Source organism: Nilaparvata lugens, chromosome 1, assembly GCF_014356525.2.
Source record: "Nilaparvata lugens isolate BPH chromosome 1, ASM1435652v1, whole genome shotgun sequence".
Taxonomy (NCBI): domain Eukaryota; kingdom Metazoa; phylum Arthropoda; class Insecta; order Hemiptera; family Delphacidae; genus Nilaparvata; species Nilaparvata lugens.
In genome coordinates this window covers 68,685,415-68,706,131 of record NC_052504.1, presented here as the reverse complement: position 1 = coordinate 68,706,131, position 20,717 = coordinate 68,685,415, and the positions used below count along the sequence as shown (strand labels likewise).

Sequence of the window (20,717 nt, the reverse complement as noted above, 5' to 3'; positions counted from 1 at the left end):
GGACTAATTTCTAAAAGATTAATTTTTCGTAGATCATACGAGTCTATGAAAATTTTTGAGTTGCAGGGCTCATTTGAACGGAATGAAATTTCAAGCCATTCGAGGATGTAAAGCTTGTTTGATGTAAATTATGAAGAATAATATGCTTCGTTTCAAGCAACAAAAATTCACAAATTCATTACCAAAGTTTGGCTCGTAGCCCGCATATTCATTTATTAATCCAACGACAGAAAAATATATCCCATACACGAATGTTGCTAATTGCTGCTCATCAGAAAAACGGAGGAAACTTGGAGAAAACGCTCTGGAAAATACGATGAACATTTTTGGTAAAGCGTTTTAATTTAACCCGTTGATATCGGCTGGGGATGATTAACAACAATTAAGACTTTCTCTTGCGAAATGCAACTGCTGCCCTGCTGAGTCCCTCCACCCTCTCCCTCCACTATCGACACTGCTCAAAGCGTTTTTTTGGCAGCAAAAAGAGCCGAGAATAATAATAATTGGGTGAAGCAGTAGTCTGACGGACGGACGGACGGACAATGGGGATTACAAATATTAATTGAGCAATTAGTTCTGTAATGCGGCAGCACGAAATTAATGAAATTATCTTTTTCAGTTCTCCTCTCTTCTACCCAGCAACAATGTTTCTCATGTATCTTTCTCTTATCAATCTTGGTTTCTCATATTTTTATTTCTGTTCTCTCCATGTTTTGAAGTCTTCGCTTCATTCATTTTGTTCCCTTCCTTTTCCTTGCTCTCGGTCTAGTTTTGGTTTGAATAAATTATTGTCAATAAACTTATGAAAAACTGATAAAGATATAGTTGAAGACTTTGTTGAGAACAAAAACTGATAAAATATACGAGTTTCGTTTGAATACTACTGACAAAGTAACGGTAGTATGGTAATATAGCACAGTAATGGCATACGGAATAGTTATAGTATACAGTAACAGCGTCCTGAAATAATACAATGCGAATATAAAGTGAACGTATTCTACTGATCTTGTGCATTTTAATCTATAATATTATAAAGGGAACAATTGGCTTATACATGTACGGGATGGGAAATACAAGAATGACACATTATCACGTCTCAACTACTGAACTAATTAACTTTGTGCGATAGAAATTTATAATTACCTTTGCATAATAGAAATTTATATTATAATTTTTATTTACCTAGGATGGTTATAGGCTGATTTTCAGTTCTTCAAGTTTTCAGTTCATCAAGTTTTCAGTTTGTTAAGTTATAATATTCGTCAAGTTTTATATATATCAAGAATTTTGAATTCGTGAACCTTCCAGGTTGTTATACTTTGCTTGAGAGTGGTCATATATAAAGAAGTGTATTCAACGGTTCTATCTTCTATCTTCTTATTCTTCTTCTATCTATATCTTCTTCTTCAACATCAGTCTATGATATGAAGGAAGGAATTTAATCTACACATCATACGAAATATATGTTTGACGCATCATCGCGACTGAACTACTGAGCTGATTAACTAGAAATTTTCCATAAACATTCTCAATTTACCGAGGATGGTTATAGGCTGGTTATTCAATCTATTTGTGCTTTAAACAGACTATTGCGGAGCATAGGTTACCTGCAAGACATAAAATATAATAAGGATGATTCCATGGTTCTGGAGCTGTTAAGATGTACAATATTTAATCTACACACCCAATTTATAAGGAATTACCGAGCTATAAAAACATCATTCATTCAATGAAGGTACCTAGAATACTATACTATTATCTTTGATTGTGGATACTTTAACATATCCATAATCAATGCTACTATCTACTATCTACCTACCATACTATCCTATATACTTCATCCTATATATATATATATATATATATATATATATATAATATATATATATATATCAATATCCTATAATACTACCTACTATACTATCTACATCTATATCCTATTTTATAATTCTGTACCTCGAAGGCACAACACACTATGTCCAATTTCCTAATTTTTCAGGAGAGCAGTTTACAACTTGTTTTCAACTTCAAACAGCAATTAGTGGAAATTGAGTGAAAAGTTGATAGCAACATTATACCACAATATGTTGTATATAATAGTCTTCATCATAATACATATCATCACGAACCCAAAAATCTATTTAATTTTTTTTTTTGAATTTTGAAATTCATGTGGTGGACATAGTGTTCTGTGCCTCTCAACATTTTGTTGCTTTGTTTTTATTTTCCTTGCCTATTACCAAAGGTAAGGAGAGTATTGTTTTCCAAAAAAATTAAGATACCCAAATTTCTAAATTTCTATACGTTTCAGGGTCCCTTGAGTCGAAAAAAGTGGGTTTTGGGTATTGGTCTTTATGTATATGTGTGTGTATGAGTCTGTGTACACGATATCTCATCTCCCAATAAACGGAATGACTTGAAATTTGGAACTTAAGATTCTTACACTATAAGGATCCGACACAAACAATTTAGATCAAATGCAATTCAAGATGGCGGCTAAAATAATGTCAAAAACAGGGTTTTCGCGATTTTCTCAAAAACGGCTACAACTATTCTGATCAAATTGATACCTAAAATAGTCATTGATAAGCTCTATCAACTGCCGCAAGTCCCATATCTGTAAAAATTCCAGGTGCTACGCCCCATCTATGCAAAGTTTGATTTTAGATTTCCAATTATCAGGCTTTAGATACGCAATTTAATCGAAAAATTCACACATGCAGACCAATACCCAAAAACCAACGTTAGTAGACTGTCTACTTACTTTGCCCAGAAACCACTTATTTGGACTCAGGGGGCCTTAAGAAGTATGGAAATTTTCATAATGGGAAGGAAAGTTGTGTGAGTGCGCCATACGAGATTTTTTATCATTACAGTCATTAGTATAAAATTCATCCATTTTCATGGTTAGCTCTGTGCCCAAATATACCCTCTCACTCTTCTCTCTTGAGTGATGACTCTCATATTGTGGGAAAGAGAAATATCTTGTTTGACAATGATTATGATTTCATCAGGAGTTTTATTGCTTGGTGTCTTTTATCTTCTCGTACTAAGCCCTCTGGTTCAAGTTTTATCAGCATATTGATCACTACCGTGCTAGAAACTGAAATTGTTCAAAAACATGACCTTACTCACCCTAAGTCGATTCATATTTACTGTAAAATAGTAGAACGGTGATTTATCTTTTGATTTAGTAGAATTTTCATTTCAACACATGATGAGATAGACTGCCTCTTAACATCTACAGTCTTTTCCTCACTCCAGTAAGAGTCAAACATTTTTTGCCGTTCATGCTCTGTAACTTTTCAAAGCATTTTAACCTGCTATTACAAGGTGGTTTCATTAATCTCGCAGGAACAACTTAACCTGTTTTGCTCACATATTGCTTACCCCCTGCAAATACTACCTACTATACTATCTCTATACTATACTACCTATAATACTTAATTTTTGCAGTCTACCTTCCACCTTCTCTACAATTTATTCTCTTCTCTTCCTTTTCACAGCAGCTGATGGTGCACACCATCTAGCAGACAGTATTGGAAACAGTAGACAGGTTTAGTACCGCTAACGTCCGCTATGGGCACTGATGAACATTTCTTCGGCATGATGAGGTGGTGCGAGGGGTCTGAGAAACAGTCCTAGCGCCCTCACCACTAAGGGGCCCCATAAGTAATTTTGAGATGGTCGTCTTTTGCCCTACACTCCCCGTTCATCCGCCTCAGACCTCTCGCTCGGAAAAGCGTTTTCTCTCTTGCACTCTCTCAAACAATAATTATCTGCTCGCAGGCATTTCTACGTTTCCTCTCCCAATGTCTGAATCAATACTCGCCTTGTAATTTGCATTCCACTTCTTCTTCTTCTAGTTGTACTTGCTCGTGTCCATATATCCGTAGGGTGGGCAGCAGTCTTCTACTTCTGCCTCGTCTTCGCTTCCCTTCCTCACACTCTTACAACGTCTTGTCTTAAGCTTTCTCTTTCTACTATTCTCATTAATATTCTCCAGTCCAACCGACAACAACCCCTTCAACTGTCCCCCCCCCCGACAAGTCATGAGAAGACCTTAAGACCATCTATCACTCTCTTCATCCCTCATCTATTCATTCTTTCTGCTTCTCTCTCTTGAGACCCGGACTAAGACCATGGGTCGTCCACTCGACTCATCCTCTTACATGTTACTATTTTACCTGTTGTCATGGCATTACTAGGCAACTTGAAAAATGTACTTGTGCTTTCCACTCCATCTTGATGAACAATGTTGTACTTTAATTTTTTCTTTCTCGGTATAATCGCATCTTTGCAGACAACTGAAGAAAAACTAAGCATATCTCTGAAATGGGTTAAACCAGCAATTCTAACTTCATTTTGCAGTTGGTACTCATCATCGATTCTTCCTGATACTGTAATTGAATGATAATTACATTAATGTTTTATGATATCTGAATATAGGTTTATTCATCTTCTCAATAGGGCAGATTGAAATAAATATTCACTGTTGATTCCACTGATTATTCGATTGATATAGTTTTAAATAGCGCATGTCAAGTATCATCAACACATCAATCTCAACGATGGCGTCGGATCGGTTACCACTAACAAACGACTCCCCACCGACTCGACTCGACCACAGGAGTGCTACTAGAACATGCATTCATGAACTCATTCATACATTGGAGGAATCGCAGAAACAGTAAATTGTAAAAAAAATAATGAAATTGTGTTTTATTTGTCTGGAGTTTGTTTATTGTCTAGTGTTAAGCTGTTAAGGACAGTGTTAAGCTGTAGTATGAGAAAATTAGCAGGAATAAATCAGATGTTATTGATAAAGACACAAAATAATTTACCAAGAGATAATGGATGATGACACGCTCTTCCACTGATAAAAGGTAGGTTACTCACTTTTGTGAGGTCTCTTGTTTTTCAAAAAATTGCTTCGCAAAACAAGAAAAAAGGTAGAATGTAAAATTATGTTAGTCTATAAATTCATTTCATTCACTCCATTATTCACAATAGAAGAAGTAGAAATAGAGGAAGGAAACTTATTCTCATGATGGGATGAATCACAGAATAACTGATTGCTGATTCACAATAAGTTGTATTGTGAGTCAGTAGTTCACAATAAAGGTGTTATAATGTAAATAATGTAGGTCTGTGAAGGTAATGATGATAAACAGTTCAAGTTATGTTTTAATTTGAACGTTCCTTATTATTCATATTTTTATTCTATTCAGTTCGCTGATTAAACGCAATTCCACATTATTCAAATGAGCTTACTTGCGCATGAATGATTTAAGAGTCTTCGAATGACTTGCCAGAAAATACTATCTTATTTTAAACTTTTCCACTCTCTTTTTGAATGAACTCGAAGTGTCCTGATCTAATATGCAGCCTCATGAAAGCAAGCAGGACGATGCAAATAGCCAAGCGCTCATTCAAGGAGTTAGTGAGCTAATTTAGGACGAAATTTGAAGAAGCGTCGCTCGCTGTTTGGATCGACTACCAAACGAAATTGTTGTTCTTTGGGCTCAAACTCTTTTGAGTTCTGTAACTGTATTGTGCTCTTGTGTGCACACATCACTATAGATATACAACACGGTTGCCAACCTTCCGCCATGATTTTATTTATAGACCTAGTCGTGTTCATTTCACCGCTACGTAGTGACAGACTTTTTTCAGAAGCATTTGCAGAGTCATTTGCATTTTTTTATATAACTACTCCGAGTATGACAAGCAGGTGAAGAATACTTTTTTTGGGAAACTAAAGTCCATGAGAAGCGCCATGGTCATTCATGGAATGTGAGCTGTGAGTGGTCAACTGTAGAATGTATCTGGGATTTCTCTCTTGAAGGAAGGAGACTTGAGGTGGGTTTTGGATAGTGATTTCGAGTAGCGTGAGGTACGTACATTTGCATGTGGTTGATAAGAAGAACTTGTTTAGAACAATACATTTTTTTCAGGTAATTGATTTTGGTCTGATATTTAACTTGTTTAGAACAATACATTTTTTCAGGTAGCCTAATTGATTTTGGTCTGATATTTAACTTGTTTAGAACAATACATTTTTTCAGGTAATTGATTTTGGTCTGATATTTAACTTGTTTAGAACAATACATTTTTTCAGGTAATTGATTTTGGTCTGATATTTAACTTGTTTAGAACAATACATTTTTTTCAGGTAATTGATTTTGGTCTGATATTTTTGATGTACCGGTATGTCTAATCTTAAATTCAAATCAGTGATTTTTGGCGAAAACCAAACCACGGCTATTCTATGTAATAGCGTACGTTAATATTCATCTAATTATTTGTTATCTACCGTCCAAATTTTATAATTACTTAAATTAATCGCCAGAACACACGTCGAATCGGACTAGTACTTGAACGTTTTTGCCCGGTTTCATCAAGCTCACTCAAGACATTTTTACACACATATTGTCTCATGAAATATTTGTGTAACGAGTCTTTAAAATTATAACAGACATGCTTCAAAAGAAAACTTGAATTTCTCAAGACTTTTTGATAAATAAACAAATATTCCCCTATATTTTTAATAATAATTATTAGGAATTCATTATGAAATTATTGAAAAATATAATTTTTTGCTTAATAAAATCTAATTGATTATTTTAGATGATAATGAAGAGTTAATATTACATCAATAAACCTGTATCAGCTTTTTATAAAAAAGAGTCTGTATCAGTAATAAACTACCCTATATCAGTAATACAATAAACCTGTATCAGCTATTCTAATAATAATTATTGGAAATATGAGAAAAATTATTAAAAAGTTTCAAAAAGTTTTTTTCTATTTTCAACTTTAAAAATCGTACATTAGCCTAATGAAAAAAATGCTGCTTCTCAAGTCATGCTTCTTGTTCAATACATTATTCTTCGAACATTATAAATACACACTTGTGACGTATTAATTACAATTTTAAATTTTAAAACATTGAACTAACATAATAAGAACATGAGTGGAAACATTCTAAGCATTTTCATGCATTGGATTAATGAGAAAAACCCTTCACATCAGCTTAAATCAATCGCTTTCATTCCGTTTTATTATAAACAGAATATTATACAAGACACTACAAGAAACTATTGGATCCAAATGAACGTTTCCAATATTGTTCTTATCTTTATTTGCTTACTGAGATCAACAGGAATTTTGCATGGAAACTTTTCACATTTTCTTTTTTTTATAAAATAAATACCGTGGCTACCCAATGTAATTCGCGAAAGGACGTGCGTTTCATTGCGAATCAAAACAATTTTGTCTAAAATATCTAACTGTAACTCTGATAATTGATTGGAGATTTTGAAAAAAAAACATGAGTTATTAGAATTATTGCCAGTAGATTTATCACAATTCAACTCGATTAAGGATGTAGATAAATAAATATGAATCAATATAATCAATGATGTTCTATTTAGTCTATTAGGCTACTTACTTATCGGGCAATAACTTCTTCTGTAGTTAATAAATTATTATCAATTTAGAATTTAGATATGCACACACACACACTTATATGCTATAAACATTGTATACGGGTCTCTCCTGGATTGATACTTGATGCCATCAAGAGGATTGTTGTATGATTATGATTGATTCACAGACAATTAGGCTATTATAAAACTGAAAATTCGCATAACAGGAGACCTCACATGAAGCCTCAATATCCCAATATCATTCTCAATAGAGAACTAGTATGTTCATAGATCAATTCTATGAAACCTATTGTAACAATAGGGTTTTAGATAGTGGTATCCACCATTTGTAATTAATGATTGATGACCTGTTTTTGTAAATGTAATTATTCAAAAATCTTCAGGAAGGAATGGAAACAAGTATAATGAATCATGCGTACTAGCAATCAGTTACAAAATCTCGACCTACCCCTCGAATGATACAACTAATTGAGCTACCTAACATAGAGAAATCATTATTTCAATTACCACATTAAAAACTTATGAAAAAAAAGGAGGCGATCCACCAGTTCCCAGGCGGGAAGACTGTAAAATTGTTGTTCCATAGCATTTGATGGTAGAGCAAGCAGTTGGTTTTATTAATTTGTTAACTAAATGATTATTTCGGAATTTGAAATACAAACATTTCTACTAGGAGATAGATATTTTAGTGATACGCACAGTATTTACTAAGTGTAAAAATGTGATTGAACTGATTTGTTTTTAAATTGAATAAAATTATATACTAGAGCCCTTTTCAGCTTTTTTAAGGGCGCAACTAGTTTTGGCCAGAACTGTCATTTTTAAGTGTCTATCATGAGTAGGCTATCAATGTGTAAGTATATGGATAGCAAAGAACAGCCAAATACTGCACATCAATGTTATCAAGTACCTTGGCCCATAAGCTAAGTGGCCACTCATATTAGCTATGTAATGAATGATTTGGGCGAAATTTGACGTGAAATTCGAATAACAACAGAATTTGTTACAGATTTGACGTGAAATTCGAATAAATCAGAATTTGTTACAGATTTGACGTGAAATTTGAATAACAATAGAATTTGTTACAGATTTGACGTGAAATTCGAATAACAAGAGAATTTGTTACAGATTTGACGTGAAATTCGAATAAATCAGAATTTGTTACAGATTTGACGTGAAATTTGAATAACAATAGAATTTGTTACAGATTTGACGTGAAATTCGAATAACAAGAGAATTTGTTACAGATTTGACGTGAAATTCGAATAAATCAGAATTTGTTACAGATTTGACGTGAAATTTGAATAACAATAGAATTTGTTACAGATTTGACGTGAAATTCGAATAACAAGAGAATTTGTTACAGATTTGACGTGAAATTCGAATAAATCAGAATTTGTTACAGATTTGACGTGAAATTTGAATAACAATAGAATTTGTTACAGATTTGACGTGAAATTCGAATAACAAGAGAATTTGTTACAGGGTTTTGTGGAGCGAAAATAATGACTGACAACAAGTGCGCAGTGTGCAGCCAGCCGGCGCGACAACTGTGCGGCGGATGCAAGGCAGTGTTCTACTGCGGTCGCGACCACCAGCGGGCCGACTGGAAGCAGCGACACAAAAACCAGTGCTGCTGCTACAAAGTTGTCGTCAGCGATACGCTCGGGCGACATCTGGTGGCGACACGCGACATCAAATCCGGAGAAGTGATCATCAAAGAGCAGCCACTAGTGGTCGGTCCAAAAACGTTCCATTTCCCCACCTGTTTGGGGTGCCATAAAACGCTGAAAGCCACCTCACCTGACGACGAGACACCACCCAACTACTACAAGTGCTCGGGATGTGGGTGGCCCCTTTGTGCCCCACGTTGCGAAAAGCTTTCACAACACAAACAAGAATGTGAATTGATGAACAAAAACGGATACACATCCACAATCACCTACCAAGACTCCCCTAAACCAGAATCAGCCTACTGTGTAATACTGCCACTACGTTGTTTACTACTAGACAAACCCAAATTCGATGAACTCATGAACCTAGAATCCCATCTGGATACCCGTAAAAACAAGCCGCTCTACCGTATGCTTAGCGAAAATCTAGTTGGGTTCATAAGGCAAGTGTTGGAACTTCCGTTCGATCCTGAAACAATCTTGAAGGTTGCCGCGATATTGGATACGAATGCGTTCGAGATACGGAAATTGGTGGGCAAAGTGAAGGTGCGAGGCTTGTACTTGAAAGCAGCCATGCTGTCCCACGACTGTGTGCCCAACACCAAGCACATCTACGTAGATGATGATTTCAAAATTGTTATCTCAGCTACTGAAGATATCAGGAAAGGGGATGTTATTACAACAACTTACACACAGACATTGTGGGGAACACTGGCTAGGAGGAGTCATCTGAGAGAAGTGAAGTGTTTCTCGTGCAGCTGTGCTAGATGTGCTGATCCAACCGAGCTGGGATTGTATTTGGGGTGTATTTTATGTTCAAAATGTGGGGCGAAATGGTTTCAATGTCACCGCTCCAAGACACGGCCGAATGGAAGTGCGAAAAATGCTCGCATAAAATAGCTGCCCGGCAAATGGCTGCCGGTAACGAGAGTATCAAGAGAGAACTGGAGAGTGTGAAGAATGGTGGCATTGATGGTCTGTATCAGTTCATCGCCAAGTACTCTGATTCCAAGTCAGTGCTGCATGCGACCAACAGCCACCTGTTGCAAGCCAAGCATGCGCTGTCCCAGCTCTATGGCAACTGCTTGAAAAGTAAGTAAAAACTCAGTAGAATCAGTTAGTTATACTGATAAGTTATCAGTCGATGCGATTAGAAATTCTATCGATAACTTTGACGAAAGTTGGATTGAAACTTAAATCCGCTATAATTATTTATCAATTTAAAAAAAAGGTTAATTTATATTAAGTTTTCCAATCATTGGGGAATCAATAATTATTAAGGAATCTGAATACAAAGTATTCATATACTGTACTTTATATGGCCAGTAAATATCTGAATTGAGCTAAACAATGGAGAAGAATAAAGTAGGCGAAACAATTACTGCAAAGATGGTATGAATAATATTGCATTTGGTTCAATTGCTATTTATTGATACATAATGATTATTATTATTCAAATCCAAATAAATTTGCAATCAACTACCCTGGAACAGTCGCATGGTTGGTAGCATATTTTAAAATTCATATTCAATAATTATTTGTTACAGATTTGACGTGAAATTCGAATAACAAGAGAATTTGTTACAGGGTTTTGTGGAGCGAAAATAATGACTGACAACAAGTGCGCAGTGTGCAGCCAGCCGGCGCGACAACTGTGCGGCGGATGCAAGGCAGTGTTCTACTGCGGTCGCGACCACCAGCGGGCCGACTGGAAGCAGCGACACAAAAACCAGTGCTGCTGCTACAAAGTTGTCGTCAGCGACACGCTCGGGCGACATCTGGTTGCGACACGCGACATCAAATCCGGAGAAGTGATCATCAAAGAGCAGCCACTAGTGGTCGGTCCAAAAACGTTCCATTTCCCCACCTGTTTGGGGTGCCATAAAACGCTGAAAGCCACCTCACCTGACGACGAGACACCACCCAACTACTACAAGTGCTCGGGATGTGGGTGGCCCCTTTGTGCCCCACGTTGCGAAAAGCTTTCACAACACAAACAAGAATGTGAATTGATGAACAAAAACGGATACACATCCACAATCACCTACCAAGACTCCCCTAAACCAGAATCTGCCTACTGTGTAATACTGCCACTACGTTGTTTACTACTAGACAAACCCAAATTCGATGAACTCATGAACCTAGAATCCCATCTGGAAACCCGTAAAAACAAGCCGCTCTACCGTATGCTTAGCGAAAATCTAGTTGGGTTCATAAGGCAAGTGTTGGAACTTCCGTTCGATCCTGAAACAATCTTGAAGGTTGCCGCGATATTGGATACGAATGCGTTCGAGATACGGAAATTGGTGGGCAAAGTGAAGGTGCGAGGCTTGTACTTGAAAGCAGCCATGCTGTCCCACGACTGTGTGCCCAACACCAAGCACATCTACGTAGATGATGATTTCAAAATTGTTATCTCAGCTACTGAAGATATCAGGAAAGGGGATGTTATTACAACAACTTACACACAGACATTGTGGGGAACACTGGCTAGGAGGAGTCATCTGAGAGAAGTGAAGTGTTTCTCGTGCAGCTGTGCTAGATGTGCTGATCCAACCGAGCTGGGATTGTATTTGGGGTGTATTTTATGTTCAAAATGTGGGGCGAAGTTGGTTTCAATGTCACCGCTCCAAGACACGGCCGAATGGAAGTGCGAAAAATGCTCGCATAAAATAGCTGCCCGGCAAATGGCTGCCGGTAACGAGAGTATCAAGAGAGAACTGGAGAGTGTGAAGAATGGTGGCATTGATGGTCTGTATCAGTTCATCGCCAAGTACTCTGATTCCAAGTCAGTGCTGCATGCGACCAACAGCCACCTGTTGCAAGCCAAGCATGCGCTGTCCCAGCTCTATGGCAACTGCTTGAAAAGTAAGTAAAAACTCAGTAGAATCAGTTATCAGTCGATGCGATTAGAAATTCTATCGATAACTTTGACGAAAGTTGGGTTGAAACTTAAATCCGCTATAATTATTTAACAATTTAAAAAAAAGGTTAATTTATATTAAGTTTTCCAATCATTGGGGAATCAATAATTATTAAGGAATCTGAATACAAAGTATTCATATACTGTACTTTATATGGCCAGTAAATATCATGACCAGTAAATATCTGAATTGAGCTAAACAATGGAGAAGAATAAAGTAGGCGAAACAATTACTGCAAAGATGGTATGAATATAATATTGCATTTGGTTCAATTGCTATTTATTGATACATAATGATTATTATTATTATTCAAATCCAAATAAATTTGCAATCAACTACCCTGGAACAGTCGCATGGTTGGTAGCATATTTTAAAATTCATATTCAATCATTTATTGTTTAATAAAATACTCCTCGAAATAAATGAATAGCTTTTAAATTAATTGAATAATATTCATTTGCTTCTGAATAACATTATTAGAATGAACAATTCTTCAATTTCACATTTCATGACGAACTGCTAATTAATAATACACATGTTCATAGTACTGTGATTATTATATTTCATACCAAAAGCAAATTAAAAGGAATAGAAACTCTTTCTAGATATTCGAGAGTTATTGATATGAATTTTAAGTGAATTACAGCGACTTAATAGAAGTTCCAATGGATAAAATATTATTTTCGTTCATTTTTTGTAAGTACAATAAGCTACAAAAGAAAAAACAACCTCTATTTGTTGAAGAAACAATGAGATTATTTGTCTAGATGTCTAGAGATGATTAGAATCTATTTTCTCAGGGTTTGGAAATCCACAAAATTTGTGAATCATATCATAAAAGAAGTAGAATATAAATAACAATGAACGTTCATGATTACAGAGCTGACTGATGAGCAAGTGAAACTCCAAATTAGGATATGTGAAGAACTGCTTGAGGTGGCCGATACACTTGAGCCAGGCATAACTCGATTCCGTGGCCTATTACTGTACGACCTACAAGCAGCAAGACTGGTCAATATTAAGAATGAATTCGAAAATGAGAACATCACTGCAGATGAAGCACAGGTACAGAACATTGGTACAATATTATTTATTGAATTGGGAAATTATCTTCAGATTGCTTTTCATTACTGTATTAGCACATATTATAATATCAGTTATAGCCAACTCCTTAATAGATTAAATAATGGTTTTGACACTATTGTAAAAAGAAGGAGCAAACAACATGATATACATGTTATACTAGTATGCGTTCATTATAATTCTGTGTATAATTCCTCATTCAACTTCAAGTCAAAAAATGTCCAGTATTTCCCCACAATTCTCATTCAATATAACATTCCTTGATGAAACTGATTCATTATGATCTCATGGTACACGATAGATGATCATTACGGTAAAATTTAGGGAATCTTTAGAATTTGATCCAAGCTATCTTCAGAGTTAAAATTGGAAAATTAAAAAAATGTATATGATTTGTGAAATTAGTTCCTTTTAAACAATGGATTGAACTTTGAAGATTCTTGAATACAATCTATCTCAAATAACGGAACTATGCTATAGTATGATCTACTGTAAGCATTTCATTCTTACTTTGAAGTGTTTTCTTGAATAACGTAGGAAATGAAGTGTTAAACTTTGTGATGGATAATTCTGTTTATGAATTAATATTAATGATTCTCCCTTTAGGGAGAGATGCACGTCCCTTTTCCATTATGTATGCTGATGAAGTTTATGGCGTATTCCAAATTTTTGTTCCAGTATAAAAGGATAATTATTTATTTACAGGCCTACTTGACGGAACCAATGAAAATACTAGGAGAAGCAACAGAGATTCTAAAAACTGAGCCAGATCTCTTGTATTTGTTGGAGGACAAAATGAAAGAAATAGCAGAGCTGTGCAGTTTCTGATGTCTTGAATATTGTCTTTTCAAAAATAAATGTAAATTGATTCAGTATTTTCCCTCAATTCAGTTGATGTTCATCCTCTATGGATGATAATAATATTCCCTTGATTCTATTAACAATAAATTATTCTATGTTTGAGCACTATAGCCTACAGCCTCCTCTATTTATTCACGAAAAGAATCTTGCATTGGTTGAACATGAGTTTACAGCCGATTAATTATTTTTTTAAATTTCTATAAATATGTTAGAACCAGGTAATAACTGTGTAATTTCTGGTTGTTCAATATTCAAAACTGATATACTGTAATACTGTCTTGTATTCAAAACAAACCACAGTAGGCTATCGTGAAAGATAGAGAAAAAACTCGACCCTATTTAGTACCCAGTGGTCATAATAATTATTTTCTATATTAAAATTTAGATATGCAGCTCCGTTTTGTTAATTTTCAATGATAATGAAATGAAACATCTCGACCATTATATCAAATTCCCATTTAACATATATTATTCTAAAAACATTTTAATGTCATGGTTACTGAAAAAATCATTTATGGTAATCTTTCAGAGTGACGTGTTAATTTGTGCAATCACCAATCACCTAAGAGGAGAATATAAGAAAATATATGTTTATTGTAATAAATAGAATGAAAATATTGAATAGAGATAATATTTATATAAAACTTACGGAATATGAATGCTCTATGCCACAATTCTCATTTATTATTATAATTGAAACTTCATATTATTATTTTAGGGTAAATGAGGCAAGAAAAACAGGTCAAAAATAATCCTCATACTGCATGAATTCAAAGAACACTACAAAAACATCAAAGTATTTTTCAAACATTTTATTTATAACAAAACATACAAATAATAATAATATTCACCTGATCAAAACAATTGTCGCCGAAAAACAACCATCTAGGCTAACCACTATAATGTTTCAGTCGTTTCCTATGCACACAATAGAATTGTGCCGGATTGTTGATTGTTCCTCGTGTGCCCAAATTGGTGACGGCGAACGTCGTGCCAGCCATCGGCTGCGATTTCAGCTGCGTTTCATTCAGGCCTGTGCGCATTGAGGTGACATACAGAATGTCCAGTAAGGCACCGCCAAACGTCACCGATGTCACACGTTCTACCGGCATCAGAATCGTCTTCAACAGCTGGCTTCTTTGCGGATCTACCTGTATAACCTGCGCACAATATTAAACACTATAAATACTACTAATATAAACTACACTATAATCACTGTTTAGTACTAATAAATATAGAATTTTTTCTTACCCGAATACAAGTTAATTATTATAGGCATAGGCATATGATATAGATAAATGATAAATAAGTATATACTGTATAGACTTATGATTATCGTGTCGTTCCTAGGTAAGAAAAATTATGAGGACAATCAGTGACTCAGATTCTTTATTCTTCCTATCTATTATGTGCATACGATTCTCATTACCTCATGTAGTTACTTGGATGATCAGAATGACAACATTATATATTTTACTCCAAAAAGTAGTAATAATGGGTTTTTTAAAAGTAGAAGACATTTTTTCCAATATTTATAGTATGAAATAAGTAATTCATAATGAAAGACGTGATGCAGGAAGAATTTGGTTGTAATTATTAACGTCATAAATAATAATCTGTAGTGAAATAACAAATTTGTATATTAATTTACTTCGATAATTTAGGTCTATAAATTATTTTATACAATCAATATTTTTAAAGTATTCAGTATGCATAATTATATTGAATATGAAATCCAATAGTATTTCCCTTGAAAATTCCTAGTTTGATAATCAGAAGCATATATAAAATTCAAAATAGCAACTGATTTGGAGAATTTTTATAATAATATATCAGAATATATTGAATATTACTGTAAATTGAAAAGTTTTACATTTTGTTGTTAAAACGACGAAAATTCTATAAAGTAGAAGGCCTATACTACTGTCTACTGTGAGTATTGATTTGTTCCAAAGTCTTACTAAATAGCCTATATACTTTTTGAAGTGAAAAGTGAAATCTAACCTCATTCTTTTATGAAACTTTTATTTGTAAAAATTTGGGAGAAGACAGTTTTGGGCAATGCCTGTTTTCTTCTCCAAATCATATTTTAATTATGATTTGTGATTGTGAATAAAATAAATAAATAAATAAATATACAGAGTGTCCCACCAAGGTTGTAACAGCCGTTGACCATAGATTCTACTCGACATTTCTGACGAAAAATGTTTTGTAAACTTTTTTCCTATCGACCTTAGTTTTCGAGATATATCGATTTTTCGATATTTTCAGAATATGCCCACTTCCGGTCATTAAATACTCAATAACTCGAAAACTACTGGTAGAATTTCAATTTCAAGGGTATTGATGAAAAGAGAAAAACATTTCAAACAAGATTAATGTAATTTTATTTGTTGTAAGATATTTTGTAGGTTTTTATTAGGGCTTAAACTTGAAAAAATGCTATTCTTCAAATTCAAAGTGAAATTTCAAACCGTTTTTTCTCGGTTTTTCTCCGGGTGATTATAGTGGTTTCAATATTTCAAAAACTTCTCAATTTCGCTTTCGAATGAGTATTAATTCGAAAAAGCAAGTTTCATGATAAAGTGTTCAAAACTGCTAATATATGGAATGAACACCTTCAAAATGAGGAAATTCACAAACAGCAAGCATCAAGTGGTGATCCTAAGGTGAAATCACCTGATTTCTCTCTGACAATATTTATTTATTTATTTATTTCATTGACAATTACAAATCATAATTATAATAAATAATATAATATGATTGGGAGAAGAGAACAGGCATATTCAGGCATACAGTACGCCTCTGGCAGTTGAATGAGTAACATCGATTGTTAACAGCTCCGTGTTATTAACCAGTTTTTTATCAATTTAAATCATTATGCAGTGTTCAAAATGTGACAGTGATGTTCCGGAACAGGACCTTATTTTTTGTTGTGTTTGTAAAAAATATTTACATTTCGTGTGTGAACTTATTAACGAAAAAAACTTTCGTAAAATGTCAAATGACACTAGAAGTAAATGGAAATGTATAGTGTGTAAGTCGGTGGCAGTAGCGGGTAAACAGCAGAAGCAGATAAGCAGTGCAGACGGCGCCAGTGCGGGTGACAAAGCGGCATTGTCTACTGTGGTTGAGGCGGGGGTCGCGGTGTCAACACAGAGTGCCGCCGCTCCGTCTACCTTCACTTCTACTAGTGGTAGGCCTACAACTACTCTCTCACAGGCTGACCTTCAAGCGATCGGCCAAGTTGTTAAACAGCTGATTCAATCGGAGTTGCCGCCAGATTTCAAAACTGACTTCGCTGAGTTTAAAAAATCGATTCAATTCATTTCGGAGGAATTTGAAAGTTTCAAAAATGATTTAACATCCATCAAGCTGGAGAATGAAAAAATTAAAAAGGACAATGAAAAATTGAAAAGTGATAATGAAAAACTGAAAACAGATATTGCGGACCTACAATCTTACAGTCGTAGAGATAATATTGTGGTTACCGGAATAACAGAAACAAATAACGAATGTGTCAATGAGGTTTTTAATATGCTTTCAAAAACGATTGGAAGTGAGTTAACTGCTAGAGACATAAGTGTTGCTCATCGCCTTCCCAGTAAGAAGAAAGACAGCATCAAACCGATAGTAATTAAATTCGTACGTCGTCAAGATAAGATGTCATGGATGGGTCATTTTCGTCTAGCATCTTCGCAGGACAATAGTGGGGCTGGTATATCGGCGAAAAACATTTCAGCTGTTCTACCTGAAACAAGGGTGATGGCTTACGAACATTTGATACCTTCAACGCTTGAACTGCTAAATACGACCAGAACAATCGCTCGGGAGAAAGGATATCGCTTTGTGTGGGTACGTGATGGTAATATTCTTGTCAAAAAAGACGAAACCAGTAAGAATGTTTTACATATTAAAAGTGATGTGGACCTTTCTAAGATGTAAGTACTAAAGACTTGTTTAACAATGAACAGTAAAATAATTTTATTATGGACATTTTTGAAAATTTAGATGAATTCGATGAAGTTGAGACATTATGTTTGAATAACTCTAATGATTATTACAATATTATTTCTAATCAACCCAGTGTAAATTTTGATATAATTCATAGTAATATCAGATTCATTGGGAAGAATTTAGACGAGTTCTGTTTAGAATTTGCTAATGTATTGCCATTTATAGACATGATTGTATTATCTGAGACGGGTCACCAAGGTGTTAGGCCCATAGGGTGTGATATACCTGGTTTTAATCAGTACTATTCAATGAATCACACAAATAGAAATGGGGGTGTAGTAGTTTACTTGAAAAAAGATTATGATCATGTTCATGTGCGGGAATGCACAATAGTTGGGGCTAGTTGTCTCGTGATAGAGCTGAAAATTTTTGAGGAGGAGTGGGTTATTGTTTGTGCTTACAGATCACCTAATGATAATTGCCAGGACTTTGTTAACTCTTTAGCTGAGCTGCTTTCGAATTTAAATTTAGGAAAAATATTATATTTGTAGGAGATATAAATATTGATATCTTGAATAATAGAAATAACATCCACACTGAATCTTATTTGAATTTATTGAACGAAAATGGGCTTATATCTTATGTGAATTGTTTTACAAGGGTTCCATTTCAGGGAACACCTTCGTGTTTAGATCATTATTTCGGTAATGTTCACACTAATAAGCACATTGAACCCATGGTATTGAAGACTTGTATTACTGATCACTATGTTACTTCTCTTAGGGTTCGTTGTGAAATAGACTTGACTAACAATGCTGCTCAGTTGCCACTTGTTGCCACCAGGCTCGATTATGATAGGCTTTTGTCTCTTATCCAGTCTGAGGGCTGGCAGTCTGTATTTTCTAGTAGGGATGTTAATGTTTCAACAGATAACTTTGTAGCAACTCTACAAAGCTATATTGAAAAATCCACTATAAATGTAGCCAAATCTAGTTCGAGGTTTAAAAAAATCAAGCCATGGATTACTCAAGGTTTAGTATTTTCTATTAGAAGAAAGCAAGCTCTATTTAACAAATGTAAAAAGGAACCATTCAATTTAAATCTGAGAAATTATTTTAGAAGTTATCGAAATAGATTGACAGTCCTTATTAGAGAAGCTAAACGATTGTATTATAGCAGAAAAATTGAGGAGGCTGGAAATGATGTAAAACGGACTTGGAATGTAGTTAGGGAGGTAGCTGGTTGTAAAATAAGGAAGGAGTGTTTGGAAGAAATTGAAATTGATGGTAATGTCTATAGTGCTAGGGATAATCCCAATATATGTGCTAATGCTTTTAACGATTTTTTCATCTCTATAGGAGAGAAAATGGTACAAAATATTCCTAGTGAGCCTGGTGACGATTTGCAACCAGACAATCCCCACAATCCGCAAGATTATTTTACTTTTCAATATGTATCAGAGACTGAGGTTGTGGCACTGGGATGGTTTTGCAGTTATTTAAAGAATAGGCAACAATGTGTTAGAGTCAATAACACTGTTAGTGAATATAAATCTGTTAAAATGGGAATCCCGCAGGGAACAGTGATTGGACCTTGCCTCTTCCTGATCTATATTAATGACTTTTGTAACCTTAATTTAATCAATGGGAAAATATTGTCATTTGCAGACGATGCAGTTTTAATTTTTCATGAAGAAAACTGGGCTAGCACATATGACTCAGCTGCTAGGGGACTGGGAGAAGTAAAAAAATGGCTTGATAGAAGAAAACTGACTCTGAATTTGTCCAAAACAAAATACATCTCTTTTTCCTTGAATATACAGAATCAGCCAGTTAATATGTCACTTGTTTTGCATTCTCCAAATTGTCTTAGTCATGTAGATTTAGGGTGTTCAGTTAATTGTAATAAAATAGAGAAGGTTAGCAGTATCAGATATCTTGGAGTAATGGTTGATCAGCATTTAAAGTGGGATGTACATTTGTCGCAGCTTACTACACGATCTAGAAAACTTATTTATTTATTTGTGAAATTACGTTCTGTTTTGCCTATGAAAGTCATGAAGATAGTGTATTATGCACTGGCACAGTCATTGCTCCAATATGGTATTGTGGGTTGGGGTGGTGCATATACAAATGTTCTAAAACCAGTAAAAACAATACAAAATTTAATATTAAAAATTATTCTGAAAAAGAATAGAATGTATTCAACAAGATTGGCTTTTTTGGAATTTTCAGTTCTACCGATTAGACAGATATACCTGAAACACATCATATTATATTATAAGAAGCTATCACTTTTTCATTTCATTAATAGAACGGATTGTGCTATTACAAGACGGGAGGAGTCAGGTCTGGTTACTGTTCCTAGATTATTGACTACTGCTGGTCAGCGTAGCTTCATATATTTATCTCCATTATTTTTTAATATTCTTCCAAGTAATTTGAGAGGTTTACTCGCCCAAAAAAACTTTGGACTACATTTGAAAAAGTATCTGGTTAGCTCTCATGGCTGGGATAGTGCCGAGAATTTCTGGATTACATTAGTATAGTAATTATTCCAATTGAATAGATTTCATTTTGTACCACATCTTATATCATGTTATACACTGGGCTAGGCAATATCAGGTCATTATTATAATTTATTATAATTTACAAATTTTGTTGCATTCTAACACATATTGTATGTAAATATATTGATCTATTATAGCATCACTGATTTATCTTGTTTATTGAAAGGATTTGATTTTAGTTGTTAATGTATATACTGTA

General features: G+C 34.6%; 2 protein-coding genes across 3 annotated transcripts in view; one reads left to right on the top strand and one right to left on the bottom strand.

The window, feature by feature from the left end:
- Nucleotides 1-5,523: 5,523 nt before the first annotated feature.
- Nucleotides 5,524-14,006, top strand: LOC111053789 (SET domain-containing protein SmydA-8). The gene is given in 5 exon segments (XM_022340716.2): nt 5,524-5,862; nt 8,937-9,947; nt 9,950-10,216; nt 12,929-13,113; nt 13,837-14,006. Coding segments are annotated over 4 exon segments (1,566 nt in total). The 5' UTR covers nt 5,524-5,862; nt 8,937-8,956; the 3' UTR covers nt 13,960-14,006.
- A 780-nt stretch (nt 14,007-14,786) lies between these two features.
- LOC111059945 (regucalcin) overlaps nt 14,787-20,717 on the bottom strand; it is a 25,961-nt gene continuing 20,030 nt past the window's right edge. For both annotated transcript variants that reach the window (XM_039441224.1, XM_039441219.1), the window contains one exon: nt 14,787-15,152. In XM_039441224.1, coding sequence (XP_039297158.1) covers nt 14,883-15,152 — 270 coding nt within the window. In that variant the 3' untranslated portion in view covers nt 14,787-14,882. The remainder of the gene's footprint in view (nt 15,153-20,717) is intronic.